We start from the raw sequence: 19508 nt of genomic DNA on the forward strand, positions 1-19508 counted from the left end.
AGCACCACGTTGACCCACAGCTGACCCGCACGCACGGCTCCGCTCTGCTCGCACTTAAAAGCTAAACCACGGACGCCTCGTTTGCGTGTTTCTGTCACCTCTGTCCTTTTAAAAACAACTAAAACCGCACAGACACTCGCCGACGTCATCCTGCCCGCAAACATCACGCACGCTTGTTTGGATGGACTGTGACGACAGAAGGAGTAAAACACCGGCCATTTTTCTCCATTTACAGCAGGACACTGTGCTCGGGTAACACCAGAGGAACCGAGAGGGCTGCGATCACTTTTAGACGCCGATAAGTTTTGGCAAGTTTAATTTTGTTATCCAAGCATCCAAACTTACCGCAAACAGGACACGAACAATGTTTGTGTTTACCGCCGCAAAGTTTTCTCGCTGACAGTACTTGTCCGGATAGATGCTTGTCTAACGTTAAACTATCGCACGAATGGAAATGGTGCCTAGCGAGGAGAACCAGTTCGTACCCAAAGAGGTGAGGTTAATATGAAGCCCGCTCAGGTGGGAGACTCGTCCTCTCGTTGTTAGCTGTCACCCTTTCAGAACATGCACACTAATAATGACACAACTTTTGCAACACTTTGCGAGTTTGAGATCTCGGTGCATCGTTTAGAGGCTAGCTCTCAGAGGCTAACTGTTAGCTAAACATGACTTGGACGGCCTATAATGACACGGCTAACTAACGACGTAGCTAGCTAACGCCACTTAGCGGCTAACTCCACTGTTTCTTAGACAATTTGACTTTATGTATAAAACCGGTGTTGTCTCACTGCTACGGGTTAACAAGATTTCCTGAACGTTTCAAACGCTGCTGCTGACATAATGTTGAACCACCAAATAAAACCGACATTTGTCAACATTAGTTGGCTCGCTTGCACACTAGCTGGCTAGTGGAATTTGGCTAGCATATGCCGTTAGCTTTTTCAGTTTGGTAGTTAGCGTTAAATGGCAACAACCGTAGCTAATCTTTATGTTTTTGAAGTTGCTAAACCAAATGTAAACAGCTTCATCACTGAACATGACTGACAAGGATTAAGTGGCGTTTACCCCTAACACTAGTTGAACATATGCACGTACTTTAATTTATTTTTGCTCCCGTTTGCAGACTGTTTTGAATGAAACTTGTAGCGTTAGCTCTGAATATAAACGTTAGCTTCTGGAACTCGACAATGCTAACTTACGCTAATGTTACTTACGGAGATGAAAATATTACTGCGTTGTTGCTATGTTAGCACTTTGGTTGCCACCGGCTGTTAAAATAGAAATGTTTACCCTTCCAGTTTTGACAACCATGATTAATTCGTCTGTCATCACAATAAGTTATTTAACGTTAGCCTTTGATTGTTTATCCTGCTGTTTGACTTGCTAACGTTAACGTGCATGATGCTACATAGCTAAAACAAAAAAACTACAAACTGTCATATTGGTGGCACCAATATATCAGTAATCAGCTCTGTCAATACAATTTATTGTTAACATTATTACACTGTAAGTTGATTGTTGGGTCAGATTAAGAGTGCTAGAGTAAGATACTGTATGATCACTATACAGCTGACGTTAGCCGTCTTCAAATGCTATTGAATATTCAACGTTACATATATTTATACTGTTGTTATGTGGAGCTCCATTGTTTAACTAAGGATGTTTTATAGCTCTTTGGCATTCAAGCGAGCCACAGATACGTCAAACGTCCGACGTCATTTGTTTATATTAAGGGCTGGTGGAAAATTTGGATTTGATGATGCATGCTTTCGGTGTATTTCGTAATAATATTGAAACCTTTAGCTACACGACTTTTTAATGGCAAATAATGAACCAGATATAACTGCGTTTTAACCAACAAGACTGACATTAATGTTTACTTATTTATTACTTACTTTATTACCCCTTTGGCAGCTGACTTTTAACACTTGCATAAGCCCTATGGAGTTATTGTTTGAGCCCATTGTTGTCATTATTTGCCTGTGTTTTTTTTTTTTTTTTTTTTTTTTCAACCAAAGAATTAATCAGCTGACCAATAAGATATGTCAAACAATCCTTTAGCTATGTAGACATGCAAGTATGACAGGAAAGCAAAACCTAGTGGAACATCTCTTCCAGTACTTTAATTTTGTTGATAAAGTCAATAGCAAGGTTACAACTTACTCAGTAATGTTGTGCAACAAGACATAAGCTTAGAAAGGATATGAAATATAATCTGCACTTGGTGTTGAAACATCTGTAAGGAGAGACACAGTTAACAACCCCAGTCAACAAAGCCATACTTACACATGCAATCCTGTAAATTTTAAACCAGCTATCTGTATTTACAATGGTTCTGCTGTGTAGATTCATGATAACAAAACCTCTTGTTCCAAAATGTCACCATAGTTTATGTACATACATATAGATGTCATGATGTGGCGGATCAGGTTTCTTTCCAATATAAGAAGTAAAGTTATATTTTGATATGTAACTTCTGTAATAATGTACTCCATAACGTATGTCACAGTCCACTGCAACATCAAATTATGGTATTTTACCAATGAAATTTCCACTCTTTTAAGGAAACTGCTTTAGGGTTTTTGATTTCAGGTCTCACATAGTATAAAGCTGACACAGATCATTGTTCCGTCTGCTTTGTGTTTGACCTTCTGTTTGTTCTTTTTTTCCAGTGAAAGCTAAAGTTGTCATGTCGCTGTAAGCTCCATTAAAATCTGCCTTGTAGCTTTCATAATACTTTTACTTTCAATTTTACTTCCAGGTTGCCAAGCCTCTCTGAGCAAATCAGACATTTTAGAAAGAGTTTAGAATGAGTTGCAACTGTAAAGAAATACTGTCTGTGCTTTGCAATACTTAAGGCCTCATGTCTGCACCTTGTGATTATATCATGGTAAAAATAACCTTTAATCTCATAATACACTTGTGTGTTGTCAGCTGCAGCTCCTTTAGAGCACCTGTCAGTCACAAATCTCACAAAGAGGTTGCAAAAACGGGAATAACTTGAATTTATTCTTATAACTAGCACTTTGTCACCAGCCTAACAGTGGCAGTTTTATGCTTACAAGTCATCTTTATTTAGCCTCAACAGAGCTGATGAAGCTGCCATGTTTTACAACTCATTTTCTTTGTTCTGTGTTTTATGTTTTTTTTCTTCATTCTAACTATCTCTACATATTATTAGGGTGTGTTTTGGAGTTGCAGACAAGGTATTTTTGATGAGATGAAGAGGCTGTCTCAGGTAGATAGGTCTGCTAGGAGAGAGACTGCTCATGATAAAGCATGGTATTTTAATAGATGCATGAAGCAGGTCTGTGATGAACATTATACACAGAAATGATCAAGACACGCTTCAGTTAGGAATCGGTTTCATAACCACTACCTCTTCTTAACATGCACGTAAACAAACATAGTAAAAATGGATGTTAGTGACGTATTGTAAGTCATGTGTTATAAAACTCTAAATTCTCAAAACCATAAAGTCAGTTCTCATTCCAACTTTACATTACTCTGATTACGTTTTGCTACTGGTGTCAAAATTGTATTAGTTTGTTGAGTATAGAGCTGCCTGCTACTGAAAAAGTACAGTGTAGTGTTCAAAGCTGTCTTAATAACTGCATGAAACTCAATAAGGTTAAGCCCTTGCTCCGAATTTATAATAACTTACTACTAGTATACATTTCCTGAAGTTAATTAATCTGTCTTGACATATTTTTGCATGCTGCATGCATCTGCACTGAAGTGTGTTTTTCTGCTAGTGCTACTTTTTGCTAACCCACCATTTATGAAGACATTAACAGCATCTGATCCTAAATAATAAGTAAAATAAAAAAAAAAAAAGCCACATACAGTAATGGATCTTTTATTAGGAAAGTATATGTATTTACAGTGAACCTATATAGTTAATTAAAATAATAATCTCTTTTTTATGGTTGGTTATCTATCATTTTAAATATTTTTCAAATCTGGGACTTTATTCAAACAAAAAGAAAGGATTTTGCTTGCTTTTTTTTCTAGTGTATTTTCAGAATTGTATTTTACATATTTTTCTTTAAGTGCTGGCATGTTACTGAATATATTTACTTTTAATTCACACACATATTCTCACTATTTTATTCTACGGGTTAGCTTGTCACTGGTCTATTATATGGTGCAGTATAACACAGAAAAGACAGAATGAAAATGTAGATGGTATTGTAAATCATGTTAACTTTTCCCTCATTCTTCTTGATTTTCAGATCCATAATGCAGCCGAGGAGCCCAGAGTGCTGTGTATAATCCAGGACATCACCAGTGCGAAGACAGTTAATGAGAGGCTGACTCTTAACCTGCCTGCTTCCACCACCCTCGCCAAACTTTATGAAGATGTTGCTCATAAAGCAGGATATGTAAATGGCACTTTTGACCTTGCCTGGGGAAACACACCAGACATGGTTAGGACATTACTCCATCTACACATTCAAATTTTGTTTATGCCAACATGCATCTGCTAAAATCTTTCTTCACATAAACCAACACAGCTCTTAATATAATTATGTATTTCAACGGTGATGGGCTGCAGATCTGTGATTATGCAGTCAGATCATGTCAGAGCAAGACTTAGTTCAGTAAAAAATTGCATTTTAGGGTTTCAGCATGATGGTGAGGTGGCACCTAAAAGGTTTGTGGGGGATGTTGGGCAGGGAAAATTATGTTTTTTACCTTGACCTTGTATTTTAAAATATGAGGTCTGCAATCAGTAGTTTCCCCTCCTACTTGACTTAGATGAACTTTTTTAGGATTAAAGTAGAATTTCTCAATAGTTTTAGGTAACAGTGGATCAAATGAAAGTGTAATTTGAAATGGGTGCCTTGTAATAATGAACTCCCAGAAAATTGGTACCCTGGTCTATGGTTAGTAAAAATTCTGTGTTTTAATATTGGAGCGGCAACAGGTTGCCTTTAATTAAGGAGCAGTGTTACTTGTATTGATTAATGGTTATTGCTGTAAAAACAAACAAACAAAAAACTAGCAGACTCTTGTGTTGATAACTGATCTGACCACTAGTCAGCTCAAGCCCACCTGACTCTATTGTTTTGGTTTTACTGCCCACTGTTACTATTGAGCCTCAGTTTCACTGGTTTTATTAACCTAATTCCCAACAGCACCAGTATTTAGTAAAAAAAACTCAACATTGGTGCTCAATCCACAAAAGTTTAGGTCATATATATATATATAATTTATAAAATCCTAATTCACCATGGTTCATCTCTCCTGTTTAGTAGAGGAGGTTGTACCAGCAGGTGATATTACAGCAAGCAGGTTTAACAAACCAAAAATTTGTATAATTGTATTTTATTTTTTTTAATACAACTTCATCTGATATAAATTTCTGGCTTCCTTTACTGTCAGGACTACATATCATACACATTTAAAGGTATTCAAAGCCATTTTTAAATGCTGTGTTGCACAATAAAGTATTAAGCCTAAAAATAATGTATTAAAGGCTGTTGGTCAGTCCCACTTCCCTATATTAGAAAATAAACATTCAAAATTTCATGTGCCTTAATATGTATACTACAGAAATATTTTTCTCTCTGTTCCTCCATGCCCCTCTCTTGGGCAAAAGTTATTCTGGTACATTTTTGTTCTCACTTGTTTTTTTGTCCCCCTCTATTTTTCGATGCTCCTTAGTACTTAAAGTGACCAGCAATAATATACAATTTCCTGCCTGCTGAAGTGTTATAGCTGTTCTTTCCACTTTGGGACATAATTAAATGGATATGATACTATATGAAAAATTCATACTGCTTGGCAAATCACAGCTGATGTACTGTATAAACTGGTATATCTGATGCAACGATATATTTTATTTAAAACGACAATTACGAAAGATAAAAAGCAGAGCCAACAGAAATAGAAATGTTAATCTGTGACATTAATCTCAATAAAACACAACAGCAGAAGTGAAAGAGTTTCAGTTGAACAGGGCGAATCAGTTGGTTTCAATACTGTTACTGTTGGGTGTTCGTTATTTAGTAGGATTTTTTTATATAGTCCTCTGTTGTCATTTTAAAAATCCTGCTTAATAGGATTTTACCTATCACGCAGGATAAAACAAGATAATAACTGAAATGCCATTTAAACGAGTTAAAACTAAAACCAGCCTATATTCAAATCCTAATTCTTATATACATTTTTTTTAACTGCAATACAATTAGCCTCATACAACATAAATATTCATATAATCTGCCATGATAAGATAACTGTCATCACCATCACAGCTAGACAAGTTCTTCGCAGATCAATGTCATTAGTATGGTTTCTCACTCTAAATTGCCCATAGGTGTGAATGGGTATATGTTTCTATATGTCAGCCCTGTGATAGACTGGCGACCTGTCCATGGTGTCCCTTGAGAGGAAAACGGTTTAGATGATAGATATATACCTCACTGTTCAGGGGAAAAGTGCAGCGATGTCATTGCTTGTAAGATTGTACAGTTACAACTAGGAACTCTTCTCTGAATATTTGTTAATAAATAGCAATAATCAATACTTCTGACTGTTTGCACATGCACTACACAAAGGTTAAATGTGTGTTGGTGGCTGCCAGACAAATGCCTGGGCATGCCTTCACTGCAGTCAGGATGAAAGAAAAACAAGGGCAGGTCGAATGGGTTTCAGTTAGAGTGGAGAAGCAATGTAGTTTAACTACTAGCAAGCTACTAAAAAAAGTAGTTAAACTAGTAATTAAGTTACATTTAGTTCACTACTCTTCAACACTATTCCTTGTTTCCCTCAACCCAGGGTTAAACAACTCTTGAATCGACTTTGTTTTTAGGTGAATCATATGTCACCACATATAGCAGATACTTTTCTGCTACAAAAAAAAAATCAGTGTCTAAGGATGGTGTTGCTAAAAGAGAGCCCTCTTATATTTTGCATAAAAGATTATTTACTTTTTTTTTAAAGTTGCACATACAGCGTTCATGGAGTTTGTTTGCTATGCCTGTTTACATACCACTCCCTTTTCTTAAATGAGCCCAGGCTAATCCTGCTGCTGACCCAGGCCAAAGCCCAGGTGCTGTGTCCGTTGTTATCTCACTGAGTAGGTCAGTGGATTAAGCCACTGCATGTTTCCACTGCAGCACATTGCTGGCTTGTGTCTTCAGTTTGTCCAGGAGAAAGACGGCCACGTAGCATTGTTCACATGTTGGCTTCAATCTATTTTCCTCGTATGTGTCAATACAGGGAATTTGCTGGAAATGAATTCAGTAGGAGTTTAAGTCTTCATGTGAGTTAATCCAGTTTGTAGCTTGTATTGCAGCTATTGTTTTTTTCTTTTCTTCAGGGAATAATGACCTCTTTCTCTTTCTTTCCGTTTATGTGATATTTTATTCTGCTTCCTTCTAGACACCACTGGATCATAACAGTGAGATGTCGCTCTCAGATTCCGAGTTTGAGCCTGGTGGTAAGAGGAATTTCCTCCAACTTACCGACAAAGATGGAGAGCAGCCTCAGATTGCATCGGTGAGTGGTGATTGATTAACAAAACAAGCACTTTTTTCTAAAATAATAAGGTATAGTTGTACTACAGTGAGGTTGGTTTTGAAACTAAATGCATCATCTTTCCTCCTTATATACTTGTATATTGATGTGCACAGGATGAGTCGGGAACAGCGGATAGCAGTGGACTGGATGACAGTTCCCAGGAGCGCTTTATTGGGCCTCTACCACGAGACGGCAGTGCAGGCTGCAGTGGTGACTACAGTAGTCCATCTTACTCTTACTCGTCCATCCTCAACAAATCTGACACGGGTGAGGTTTGATCACCAATTTGACTTTTGACAGCCCTTCCTTTATATGATCTCTGCTGACTTTCTACTGCTTGTCTCTTGCCCCCACTGTAGGTTATGTGGGCTTGGTCAACCAAGCTATGACCTGCTACTTGAACAGTCTTTTACAAACGCTGTTCATGACCCCTGAGTTCAGAAATGCACTCTACAAGTAAGGAACAACACTCAGAAATGTATGTATAAAGTTTTACTTGTGATGCACAACTACAGTAATTCTTCCAAAACGTTAACTTTAATTTAAGCTGGGAGTTTGAGGAATCAGAGGAAGATCCAGTCACCAGTATCCCCTACCAGCTGCAAAGGCTGTTTGTCCTCCTGCAGACCAGTAAGAAACGGGCGATTGAGACCACTGATGTGACACGGAGCTTTGGCTGGGACAGCAGTGAGGGTAAGCATTTATGCCCTCCTGTGACTAGACTCACATGGCTTGTCTGCGTGTTTCTGAGCACGTGCCTCTGTATCTGTACCGCTTACATTTTTGTGTGTGTGTGTTTTTAGCTTGGCAGCAGCATGATATCCAGGAGCTGTGCAGGGTCATGTTTGATGCCCTGGAGCAAAAGTGGAAGCAGACAGAGCAGGTAGGAAAAAGCAGAAGTTTTCTTTTTCTTATAACAACAATTCAGCAGCTAGTCTGAGGGCTGCTGCTACAATGGAAACAAAAGACCTACTGTGGTGAAATGTGAAATGGGCTAGTTAGACCCTGGGTTAGCAGTTTCTTATCTCAAGAGGGAGTTATAAACTGCACTTAGTCGTGTGTGTGTGTACGTGTGTGTGTGTGTGTGAGTGTGTGTGTGTGTACACGTGTGTACGTGTGTACGTGTACGTACAAGGAACTACTCATAATCTGACAACTCTATGGTCTCTAAACATGAGCTCCTGATCAGGACATAACGAATGCATGTGATTGAACCCTGTTAAAAATAACCTAAATAAATGACTATCGTGGATTAGTTTACTTCTGAGAAGTGTATATTAAGATTCAATGTTGTAATAGAAAAAATACTAGGACTGGTAGTCACCCTTTATCAAACACTAATATTTGAACATTTCCTTTAAGCTCCAGTTTAGAATTGGGATATATACCAGAGGCAAATATTGACAAACTGAACTGTCCAGAATATGCACTGCAACGGTTCTGTTTCTGAATAGCTACACTATGAAGTTGGGCAAGAACTGATAATCCAATACCAGTTTAGCATTTAGCTCTAGTTTAATTGTGAATATTATATATGTGTAAAGCATAATGACTGTTGTTTTTGGTAACAACATAGCATAGTCTTCATTGTGTCCCCACTAGTGGTGAGAATCTTAGAATTAGTGAGGCGATCTAGCCCAAATAAATGCTGCATTGTTACATGGCTGAGAAGGCCTGACTGTCATGCCTCCCTATCCTCAGGCTGATCTGATCAACCAGCTGTACCAGGGAAAGCTGAAGGATTATGTCCGATGTCTGGAGTGTGGCTATGAGAGCTGGAGGATTGATACTTACCTGGATATCCCTCTTGTTATCAGACCTTTTGGATCCAGTCAGGCCTACGGCAGTGTGGTGTGTTTCTCTTCATTTTTCATTCTTGTAAATGTGTAACGCATAGCCAGCAAAGTCTCTGACAACTTGCAACATCTGTTTAAACTAGGGGCTTTACAGCTATTTAAACGCTGCCTTATATTGAGTACTCTGAGCTCATTTTAGTACAATTTATGACCTTTTAATATTTGGTCTTTTATCTGAATGTGTTATAATTTTTATTCCTCAGGAGGAGGCTTTGCAGGCGTTCATCCAACCAGAAACACTGGATGGGCCCAACCAATACTTCTGCGAACGTTGCAAAAAGAAATGTGATGCCCGCAAGGTGAGCATCCTGAAAAATGTGACATTCGAATCATGTTTAGATAATGCAAATGTTGTGCTATTGACCTGAGTCATTCTTCTCTGCACAGGGTCTGAGATTTCTGCACTTTCCCTACCTGCTAACACTACAACTGAAGCGGTTTGATTTTGACTATACCACTATGCACCGTATCAAACTTAATGACCGCATGACCTTTCCTGAGGAGCTTGACATGAGTCCATTTATTGATGTGGAAGATGAGGTGAGAGCAGGAGTGTTTCTGATTTTACAACATTAACACCACCAGGTGATATTAGCCTTAATCTACTTTTCTGTTAGCTGCCAATAATGTAAAAATATAAATGTGTCACTCTTGATTGGATGTCTCATTGCGTAATATTTCAACCATGACCCTCAGATGAAAGTCTTGTCTTGTCACAAAACAAATTAAAGATAAATTAAAATGTTATCAAGTAAAAGGATAAACATCAAACTCTTACATGATGTCTTCTCCAGAAGTCGCCTCAGACGGAGAGCTGCACTGACTCTGGAGCAGAGAATGAAGGCAGTTGCCACAGTGACCAGATGAGCAACGATTTTTCCACCGACGATTGTGTGGATGAGGGCATCTGCTTGGACAGCACAAGTAGCTCAGAGAGGATGTTGAAGCCAAAGGTAATCATCTTGGAAGAATAGTTATATTGATATTGCTGCTAATCTGCTTAGTTAGTTAACTTTACTAAGCAAATCCATACCATCAGCAGACATAGGACGACGTGAAGGAAAACTGAAATACATGAGTGGCAAAACACCAAATGCTGATCCTTTCATTGTTTGAGTATGTAAATCCTTATACACAGAACTCCGGGAATGCCAAGCCTGTCTCCTCTTCCTTCACCTGTAGTTATTTTAAAGTGACTTTAGCACTGTATATGTAAGGTGACTGCAATATGTTGATCATATTGTTATTACAACTATAATATCACTTGTAGATTTCACTGTTTTGATCTTTGGTTATCCCGCTCATTGTTTTCCGACAAAAAATGTTGTTGTCTTTTTTCAGAGTTTGCTGACCTTTGAACTGTTCTCTGTCATGGTCCATTCTGGGAGCGCTGCGGGTGGCCACTACTACGCCTGTATCAAATCCTTCAGTGACGGCCAGTGGTACAGTTTCAATGATCAGCACGTTAGCAAGGTCAGCCTCAGCCCATGATTAACCTGTTTTTTCCTCTGACATTATTCAGTGCTAGTTTTTTGTGTCTATCAGTGCAGTTCTTAGTTATACGAGCATAAGCAGACTTTGTTACTGTCAGTTTAACTTCCTTTAATTGTTTCTTTTGTACAGATCACCCAGGATGATATTAGAAAGACATATGGCGGGTCCTCAGGGAGCAGAGGCTATTATTCCAGTGCCTTTGCAAGGTCTGTGTGTGTGTGTGTGTGTGTGTGTGTGTGTGTGTGTGTGTGTGTGTGTGTGTGTGTGTGTGTGTGTATGTGTGTGTGTGTGTGTATGTGTGTGTGTGTGTGTGTGTGTGTGTGTGTAGCACTACACTTATTAACAAGACATGTTTTTTCTTCCAACAGCTCCACAAATGCATATATGCTGATTTATAGATTGAAAGATCCCTCAAGGAATGCAAGTAAGAAATTCATTCATTTAAACACTTATTAGAGGCATTTAATTACATCCATCTTGAAAGCAACATATATTCTTTGTAGTTCTTTTCTTTAGACTTTATTGAGGGCCAGTATGTGATAATTTTGTCAGACTTCATACTGTATGATGCTGGTAGGTTGAGCTCTTGTCCTGCTGTGTATCCTGTTCTGTCTGCAGAGTGTTTATCTGTGGAAGACTTTCCAGAGCACATTAAGAAATTAGTTCAGAAGGAGAAAGAGTCTGAAGAGCAGGAAAAGAGACAGAGGGAGATTGAACGCAACACCTGCAAGGTATGTTGTTCTCAGGCTTGGTTAGTTCTGCCTCTGAACAATTATCAGCCAGTTTAAAATCTGTTCAACTTATGAACATATATTATGCTCCTTGCTTTCAGATCAAGCTTTTCTGCATGCATCCTGTAAAGATGATGATGGAGAGCAAACTGGAAGTGCACAAGGACAAAACTCTTAGAGAAGCAACAGAGATGGCCTACAAGGTTTGTTTACTTTTTTTTTTCTTCTGCATATGGGTTTCCAACAATATCATAATAATAATGTTTTTGACCTCAGCTCATGGAGCTGGAGGGAGTCGTCCCTCTGGACTGCTGTCGTTTGGTCAAGTATGACGAGTTCCACGAATACCTGGAGCGCTCCTACGAAGGAGAGGAGGACACACCGATGGGCGTCCTGCTGGGAGGAGTCAAGTCCTCATACATGTTTGACTTACTACTAGAAACTCGCCAGCCAGATCAAGTGTTCCAGCCCTATAAACCTGGAGGTCAGTAGCTTTTTAACTTTCAAGTTAGGGATGTCTAAAAGTGATGGAGATGATAATTTAGTTTTACACAGTGTTGTGCTTAATTGTAAAGGTACTTTTCAAACCAAGTTGTAAGTAGGATTAACCATGTGCACTGCAGACGTACTGTGGACAGTTGTGGCAAATGGACTGCACACTGATGATGGATTGTTTAAATTATTAGTCAGAAAACTGCTCTATAACTGGTTTATGTCTGCTGTGTGTTTCTCATCATCTACAGAGGTGATGGTGAAGGTTCATGTTGTGGATCTGAAGAATGAGACCATCGCAACTCCAGTCAGTGTTCGGGCATACTTGAATCAGACCATCACTGAATTCAAACAACTTATTTCTCAGGTTACCCACTCACTTTCTTAATCTGTATCCTCTCTTCCCTCCTCAACGTTTGCATTTTAAGCAGCAACACAGAATTTTTATAATACATTTTGTATAGTATAGTTGTATATTATGAAACTATTATCAAACTTTGTAGACTAAGGCCATTCGTATTTGTCTTCCCAGGCTACAGGTCTACCTGCAGAAACCATGCGTGTCGTCTTGGAGCGCTGCTATAATGACCTCCGGCTTCTCTATGTTCCAAACAAAACCCTGAAAGCTGAAGGATTCTTCAGGAGTAACAAGGTATTTTTATTTCACTTCTGTAATAAAGGCTTCCATGTTTTGACTGTTTTGTGTTAGTCAGAAATTAATTTTTCATTTCATTTCATTTTTTGCTTTTAACTGCTTTGTCTTTTTATTAGGTTTTTGTTGAGAGCTCCGGGTCGACAGATCATCAGGTTGCTTTCACTGACTCACTCCTGTGGAAACTGTTGGATCGTCACGGGAATACGATCCGACTCTTGGTCTTATTGCCTGAGCAGTCTCCTGGCACCTTGGCCAACAGAACTCTTTGCCAAAAAGTAGGAGGTGACTCTGATGCAGCCTTTGAGGGGTCAAAGGGTAACAGGAAATCTGTAGAAACTATACTTGAGGAGAGCACAAAAAAGTTAAAGAATCTGTCTCTGCAGCAGCAGCACCAGGGCTCCAGCGCTAGTGACAGCCAGAAAAGCTCTGACGCAAGCGACTTTGAACATATCGAATCCCCAACACAAGAGGCCGACTCAAACTCCTCACTCTGTGTGGCTGCAGACAACAGAGAGTTAGAGAACCGGATTAGGGCTACAGCTGGGAGCAGTGGCGGTGCCTCCTCTGACCCTGACAACCACTTTGCCTGTGAGGAGCGCTCAGACTCTGAGGTGAACAATGACCGCAGCACCAGCTCGGTGGACAGCGACATCCTGAGCTCCAGCCACAGTAGCGACACATTGTGTAATGCCGACAGCGGGCCCATACAGTTGGCCAATGGCCTGGATTCACACAGCATCACAAGCAGCCGGCGCTCCAAAGCTCATGAGGGTAAAAAAGAGACCTGGGACACTGCTGAAGAAGACTCTGGAACAGACAGCGAGTACGACGACAATGGGAAGAGCAAGGCAGAGGCTCAGTACCTATACTTCAGAGCAGAGCCTTGTTCTCAGGATGACTCCTTTGGCAGGGATACACAAAAATGTAAGAACCTTCTATTTATGGTGCAGCTGAAATAATTAATCACCCTGAAGTAGTAAAATTGAGTTTAATTATACCTTCAACTTTAACTAACACAGGTAGAATGACACATTTTTCTGCTGAACTCCCGCCTGCAGTTCACTTACACCACTCAGACAGTAACTATGTACAATTGTTGTTCTGTTGTGATCTGTTTCAGGTTTAGTGGTTCATGTGGACAAGAGAATAACATTAGCAGCCTTTAAGCAGAATCTGGAACCGTACGTAGGGGTCACCTCAACCCAGTTTAAGGTGTTTCGGGTATATGCCAACAACCAGGAGTTTGAGAGTGTGCGGCTCAATGAAACGCTCTCATCGTTCTCCGATGATAACAAGGTCAGGAGAAATCTTAAGCATTTATCTACCTGACTTTAGAATTGCTGTGTGAGAGTGATCTAAGGCTTATCTTGGATGTTTTACTTTCCACAGATAACCATTCGACTAGGAAGAGCACTGAAAAAGGGCGAATACAGAGTGAAAGTGTATCAACTACTAGTGAATGAACCAGAGGTGAGAACTGATATTTGTCACTGGTTTCGGTTAAAATTACCAAAATGACGTGACGGTGTTGCTATTGTGATCAGAAATATAATAGTCCAGTCATGTGTTCCTGTTTGTTTTGTCAGCCCTGCAAGTTCCTTGTGGACACTGTTTTTGCCAAGGGCATGACTGTCAGACAGTCCAAAGAGGAGCTGCTTCCTCAGCTGAAAGAGCAGTGCAAGCTTGACCTCAGCATTGACAGGTAAGATTACACATGAATGAATATAAATCCTAAAACCAAGTGCATAACATTCATCATCAAATAAAATGTTTATTACTGATAAACACAATAATCTATAACCTTTACCATTAAGCATATACAATTTGTGTGTATGTGTGGGTTCAGGGTTCGCCTCAGAAAAAAGACGTGGAAGAACCCAGGCACAGTGTTTCTGGATTATCATGTCTATGAGGAAGACATCAGCATTTCTTCCAACTGGGAGGTTTTCCTGGAAGTCCTTAATGGTAACACTTAATCTATAGTTTGTTTCAAACAAGAGTCAGATATTGAATAGTACATTTTTATTTACTTTTATTTATTTTTACTGTAGACCTTCTCCTAATTTACCTTTTTAAAGAACTCATTGTAACGTATTTTAAAGCCAATGTTTCACTTGGGCATAAATAAAAACATGTTAATGGGAAAAACACACAGAATAAAAGACAAAGAATAAAACAAAGAATAAATTATTTATTTCCACGAAACTACAAAAGCCAGTACATAGATGTAGAAAGAAAACTAGTGAGTGCAACAAAATGTTTTTCACTCATTCCCAGCTCAATTTTCACACGGAGTAAAGAACAGTTACTGTGTAACCTGATAACCTGTAACCATAGTGTCTTATCTGTTTCTCAGAACCAGAGAAGATGAAGTCCATGTCACAGCTGGCTGTTCTGACCCGGAGATGGAGCCCGGCTACAATGAAACTGGGGCCCTTCCAGGAAGTGATTCTGGAGAGCAGCAGTGTAGAAGAACTTAAGGAGAAGGTATGTCTGTCACAAAATGCTGCTCATTCACAATCATGACTGCTCCAAGAGAAGTTTTTATTATTCACTGAGTGAAATTAAATGAACTTTGATAACATGTACTTTATCAAGTTACTTTAATAAATGATATTTGTAACCATTTGTGATTTTTTTATTTTTTTTTTTTCTGTTTGCAGCTTAGTGAAATCAGTGGTATTCCTCTGGAAAACCTGGATTTTGCAAAGGTTTGTGAACTCTATTATTTCAAACAGGGTCATATTGTGCTTTTGCTTTCGGACGTCACATTATATGCTTTTGTAAAACTAGGTTCCCATATTACACTCAGTCAGACGCCCAAACACTGAAGTGAACGTGTGTTTAGATGCTGGCAGGTTTCAGTCTGACCAATACTTTTGTTTTTACAGGTTGTTCAAAATCCTATGCTACTTGATATTTAGCTTTGGTGAAGTCTATAAATGGGCATCTGTTCTTGGCTCTTACACCTTAACGTTCACCCACTGAGATGAGCTGCAACCCGGCCACAGCTAAGCAGTAGTTCATGCTGAGATTGTTAAATCCCACATAAAGAAGTGTTTTTTGGCTGTGAAGGAAAATAAAACTTTAGTTTTCCCAAAGACAAAACCATAAAACAGTGGCAACAAACATCTAGCAAAGTTTTCTGTTCACAGCCCTTAACAGCTGACTGTTTTCACAACCTGCCCCCGTACACGACAGGATTTTTATTTGGGTTGTTGCAGAAGAATGGTACTTTTCCAGCTGTATCTGGGTGGGTGGAGAAATCAGGATTGGGCTTGGAAAGTTTAAATATGTACTCGAGATACTGTTTTTATGGACTATTTTATTATGTGGCTTTTGAATTACACTATAAAGCTGACAGTTGACGCAGCACATGTTTAATGAAGCTACAGTAGACCTACAGCTGTGCCTCAGTCAATCAGAGAATAGATTATATCGTTATATGTAACTTTTGTAATCAAGAGGTGTGTCTGTGTTTGTGTGCGCGCCATAACACAAAGTTACAATTTCAGCTTGTAATAAATTAGTTGGATAACTATTGTGTTTTATCAGTTTGTTCAACATAGCACAGTAACAGTAATATTAGCTGAGTGCTTTTTTAACAGTAGGCTTGTCAAAAACATATTTAGCTCACTTTAATCTTTCTCTGCAGTTTAGTGCAGCGTTCTCTATCAGTGAACATAGTGGTGTTGACAAACACAGACAGCAAGCTGGCCAATCAGAGCATAGTGGGCTGAGGTTCAAGCTCAAATTAGTTCCCAAGGCCAGAGGAGCTGCGTAAAGATTATATGTGCAGTATTTTTAGTTGAAAATGATATAATCTTGTATCAGTGGTGACCCAGAACATAATACAACCCCCCTATTTAACTATAATATGACCACTTTAATGTTGCTTACTGATGAGCCTTCTGTCTGTTGTGTGCAGGGTAGGGGAACCTTCCCCTGTGACATTTCTGTGTTAGAGATCCATCAAGATTTGGACTGGAACCCTAAAGTCTCAACCCTCAACGTGTGGCCTCTGTACATCTGTGATGACGGAGCTGTAGTCTTCTACAGGTAAAAACAACCCCTCACTTTCAGGCACAGGGATAATGATTCTGTCCGTCTTGTTAAAAAGTATAAATAAATTACTGACATGTTTTGCAGAATAATTCACCAAAATAAGACAAAACATTCAAATTATGTAGACTGATGACATTTTAAATACTTGAAACTTTTGATTTTTGTCGGTACAGGGACAGCACAGAGGAGCCTATGGAGTTATCGGAGGAGGAGCGCAATGAGCTGATGAAGAAGGAGAGCAGCCGTCTGCTCAAGACTGGACACCGTGTCAGCTACTCGCCACGCAAAGAGAAAGCCCTCAAGATCTACTTGGACGGAGGCCCTGCCAAGGACCCGGGGCAGGACTGAGGCACAGAGAACCACTCCTGGTTATTTGGATCGTCTGGCTGCTGTAAAAGAGCAACCAGGCTTCGGGACTCTGTGTCTCGGTGTCACTTGAACATCAAGCAGCGTTGTGAGGCTGACGTGCTCTTACCTTCCACTCTCCCAGTCCCAGGACTGGCTCAGAAATCCTATTGTGCACTATAGTGTATTGTACTGTAAAGTTTAAAGGGAAGTACAAAAGCAATTCAATACAGAAGAGAATTAATTACTGTACTGACAAATCAGTTGAACATAAAACATCCAGAAATGGATGCAGAGATGCAGAGGACTGTGAAACTGGGCTGGAAGACATCCATCCTGTCTATTTAAGTCTCCCGTCTTTCCTTTACATGGTTCTCTTTCACACTCCGCTCTGTCGCTGCGTGTTTCTCTCCTTGTTTTGGACACAGTGTTGATTCTGATTCATCTGTGACCATCTTATAAGTCCATATGCTCACATCCTTTGAGCACTGTTCTGTTAGAGAAATCGTTTTTATATTACATCGCTCACCTTCCTTCAGATATTCTCAAACAACCGTACATACAACCAAGAGCTACTTATCCAGCCTTCCTCAGTCTCGCCTTCGGGTGAGGCTAACCCCACTCTGTGAGACTTTGACAAGCTGAGATTTCATTTCTCTCACAAGATTTAATGAATCAAAAAAGCAACAATTAAGGAATTGTAAACTGGAGATTGTTTCTGCTGCTCTAACGCCCCTGTAATGCCAGATTAATGTGTTGATATGGGTTATTGCTGCTGTTTGTGCTTTATAGGAGCTTTGCCTCTGTTTCATCACTTCCACTAATATCAGTGATACATAGGTTATTGTTCCTTTAAATACAAAGTACAACGAAGCAAAACCAAGTAGACTGTGTTAAGGATCTCCTTGTTTTGTTCTTGTATGTTGTAAATCATTTCGCTTCAGGTTTAATCATTCAATTAGGTCTCATGAGGCACCAGGCACACATCTGTTGTCTATATTAACCTTTGATTTAGAAAGTGGGTTTCTTTGTCTGTTTCTTGCACCATGTGAACAGGGTGTACATCTCTTGTGTCATCCGCATGTTATGTGTGGTGTTGTACTGAGGGGAGGGAGCTCTCTGGGTTTTTGGCAGAGAGCCTGAGGTTGTGTTTGGCGCTTCTACCTGCTGCTGCTTGATAGACTGACACCAGGGGGTGTAGAAAGCCCACTGGACTTCTCAGTCTGCCTGGGCAACTGCTCTGAGGACTGAAGCTCAGCGTCCTGGCCCCTCGGGGCTCTTGATGCTGTCACCAGCTATTCACTGTAGAAATGCCAATATCTGAAGAAAATCTTTTTTTTTTGTTGTTGTTGTTGTTTATTTCTTTGAGATTTAAATCCTGTGTGAAAATAGTTTAAGATGATTTTAGAAATGAATTAAAATGCTTTTTTTCACAACAGTGTTCTGTCACTGTAAATTAAATTACTTAATTTAACTTACTTTTTAATTTATATAACAAATACTTGAAAAAAGTGGTTTGGTATTTAAAAAAACTTTTTTTTTAAGTTAGTTGTTGCTGAAGAACACTGTAGACGACTGATGCAGCAGTTCTGCTATATGCACAAGCATAAGCTAGTATATTCACTTACACAGGATTTTACATTTACTTGTTTATTCAGTACAACAGTACAGTATAATGCATTTAAACATCCCTGTTATGAATCATGTTTGATGGATGGAAAAATTATACTCCTGATTATGTCGGTGAAGCTTCTCAGTCGTCCAGGTGAAGTTATGTAACCTAACCTAACAAGAAGGAAGTCCAGTTCCATGACTCAACTTCCAGACTCCTGATTACAGTATCTGGTACAAATACACAACTGAACCACTCCCAACAAAACACCAAGATTTAACTAAGTGCTTTAGTTCTTAATTATTAGTTGCATTAGTTCTTTATTAGATTACACGTGTTGTTTTCAGTAAACTGCTTACTAGTAAATCTGTCTTCTGTTTATCAGGTCGGAGGACTTAAACATACAAATTGCTTTATAGAATATTTTCCACTCACTTTAATGTTTAATTGGCCTCTGACTGCTGTTGCAGTTGCATGTTATTGTATTATTATATTACTATATTATACCCCAGCTTTTTGTACATCTGAATGGGACTAATTTGAAAGCCATTGATGGATAATAGTCTGCAAGTTACAAAGTGTTCAAGAATTAAACAGACACACATTACATAATAAATGGATATATAGGCACAAACAATATGCACACAATAAACTACACAATGTCATCTTGGACAATGGTTCATGCTGTTAAATCACACATCATTTTGGTGTTGAGGTCAAGGTCTTGGCAA

General features: G+C 39.2%; 1 protein-coding gene across 2 annotated transcripts; it reads left to right on the plus strand.

Moving 5' to 3' along the window:
- The first annotated feature begins 44 nt into the window (after positions 1-44).
- On the plus strand, positions 45-18586 carry usp47 (ubiquitin specific peptidase 47). 2 transcript variants are annotated; one of them, XM_026378527.1, is made up of 28 exons: positions 45-493; positions 4236-4430; positions 7390-7506; positions 7641-7794; positions 7887-7983; positions 8075-8220; positions 8331-8410; positions 9229-9378; positions 9587-9682; positions 9771-9923; positions 10178-10336; positions 10725-10856; positions 11007-11083; positions 11246-11301; positions 11496-11608; positions 11710-11811; positions 11885-12092; positions 12352-12467; positions 12633-12752; positions 12872-13679; positions 13876-14051; positions 14145-14225; positions 14342-14457; positions 14602-14720; positions 15112-15242; positions 15419-15466; positions 16684-16814; positions 16994-18586. In XM_026378527.1, the coding sequence occupies exons 1-28, from the start codon at positions 449-451 to the stop codon at positions 17166-17168; spliced, it is 4101 nt and encodes a 1366-aa protein (XP_026234312.1). In that variant the 5' UTR covers positions 45-448; the 3' UTR covers positions 17169-18586. The 2 variants fall into 2 exon arrangements, with proteins under 2 accessions (XP_026234312.1, XP_033181815.1); XM_033325924.1 differs by lacking the exon at positions 45-493 and adding an exon at positions 3220-3238.
- Positions 18587-19508: the final 922 nt, after the last annotated feature.

The sequence above is a fragment of the Anabas testudineus genome, chromosome 3, assembly GCF_900324465.2.
Source record: "Anabas testudineus chromosome 3, fAnaTes1.2, whole genome shotgun sequence".
In the NCBI taxonomy this organism is placed as follows: domain Eukaryota; kingdom Metazoa; phylum Chordata; class Actinopteri; order Anabantiformes; family Anabantidae; genus Anabas; species Anabas testudineus.

What these genes read in the sequence shown, in the direction of transcription:
- usp47 (XM_026378527.1), top strand. Translation starts at nt 449, where the DNA reads ATGGAAATGGTGCCTAGCGAGGAGAACCAGTTCGTACCCAAAGAG. An exon ending in AGCAGCCTCAGATTGCATCG is followed by an intron (nt 7,507 to 7,640) that starts GTGAGTGGTGAT and finishes TGATGTGCACAG; the next exon opens with GATGAGTCGGGAACAGCGGA. An exon ending in AGAAATGTGATGCCCGCAAG is followed by an intron (nt 9,683 to 9,770) that starts GTGAGCATCCTG and finishes TTCTCTGCACAG; the next exon opens with GGTCTGAGATTTCTGCACTT.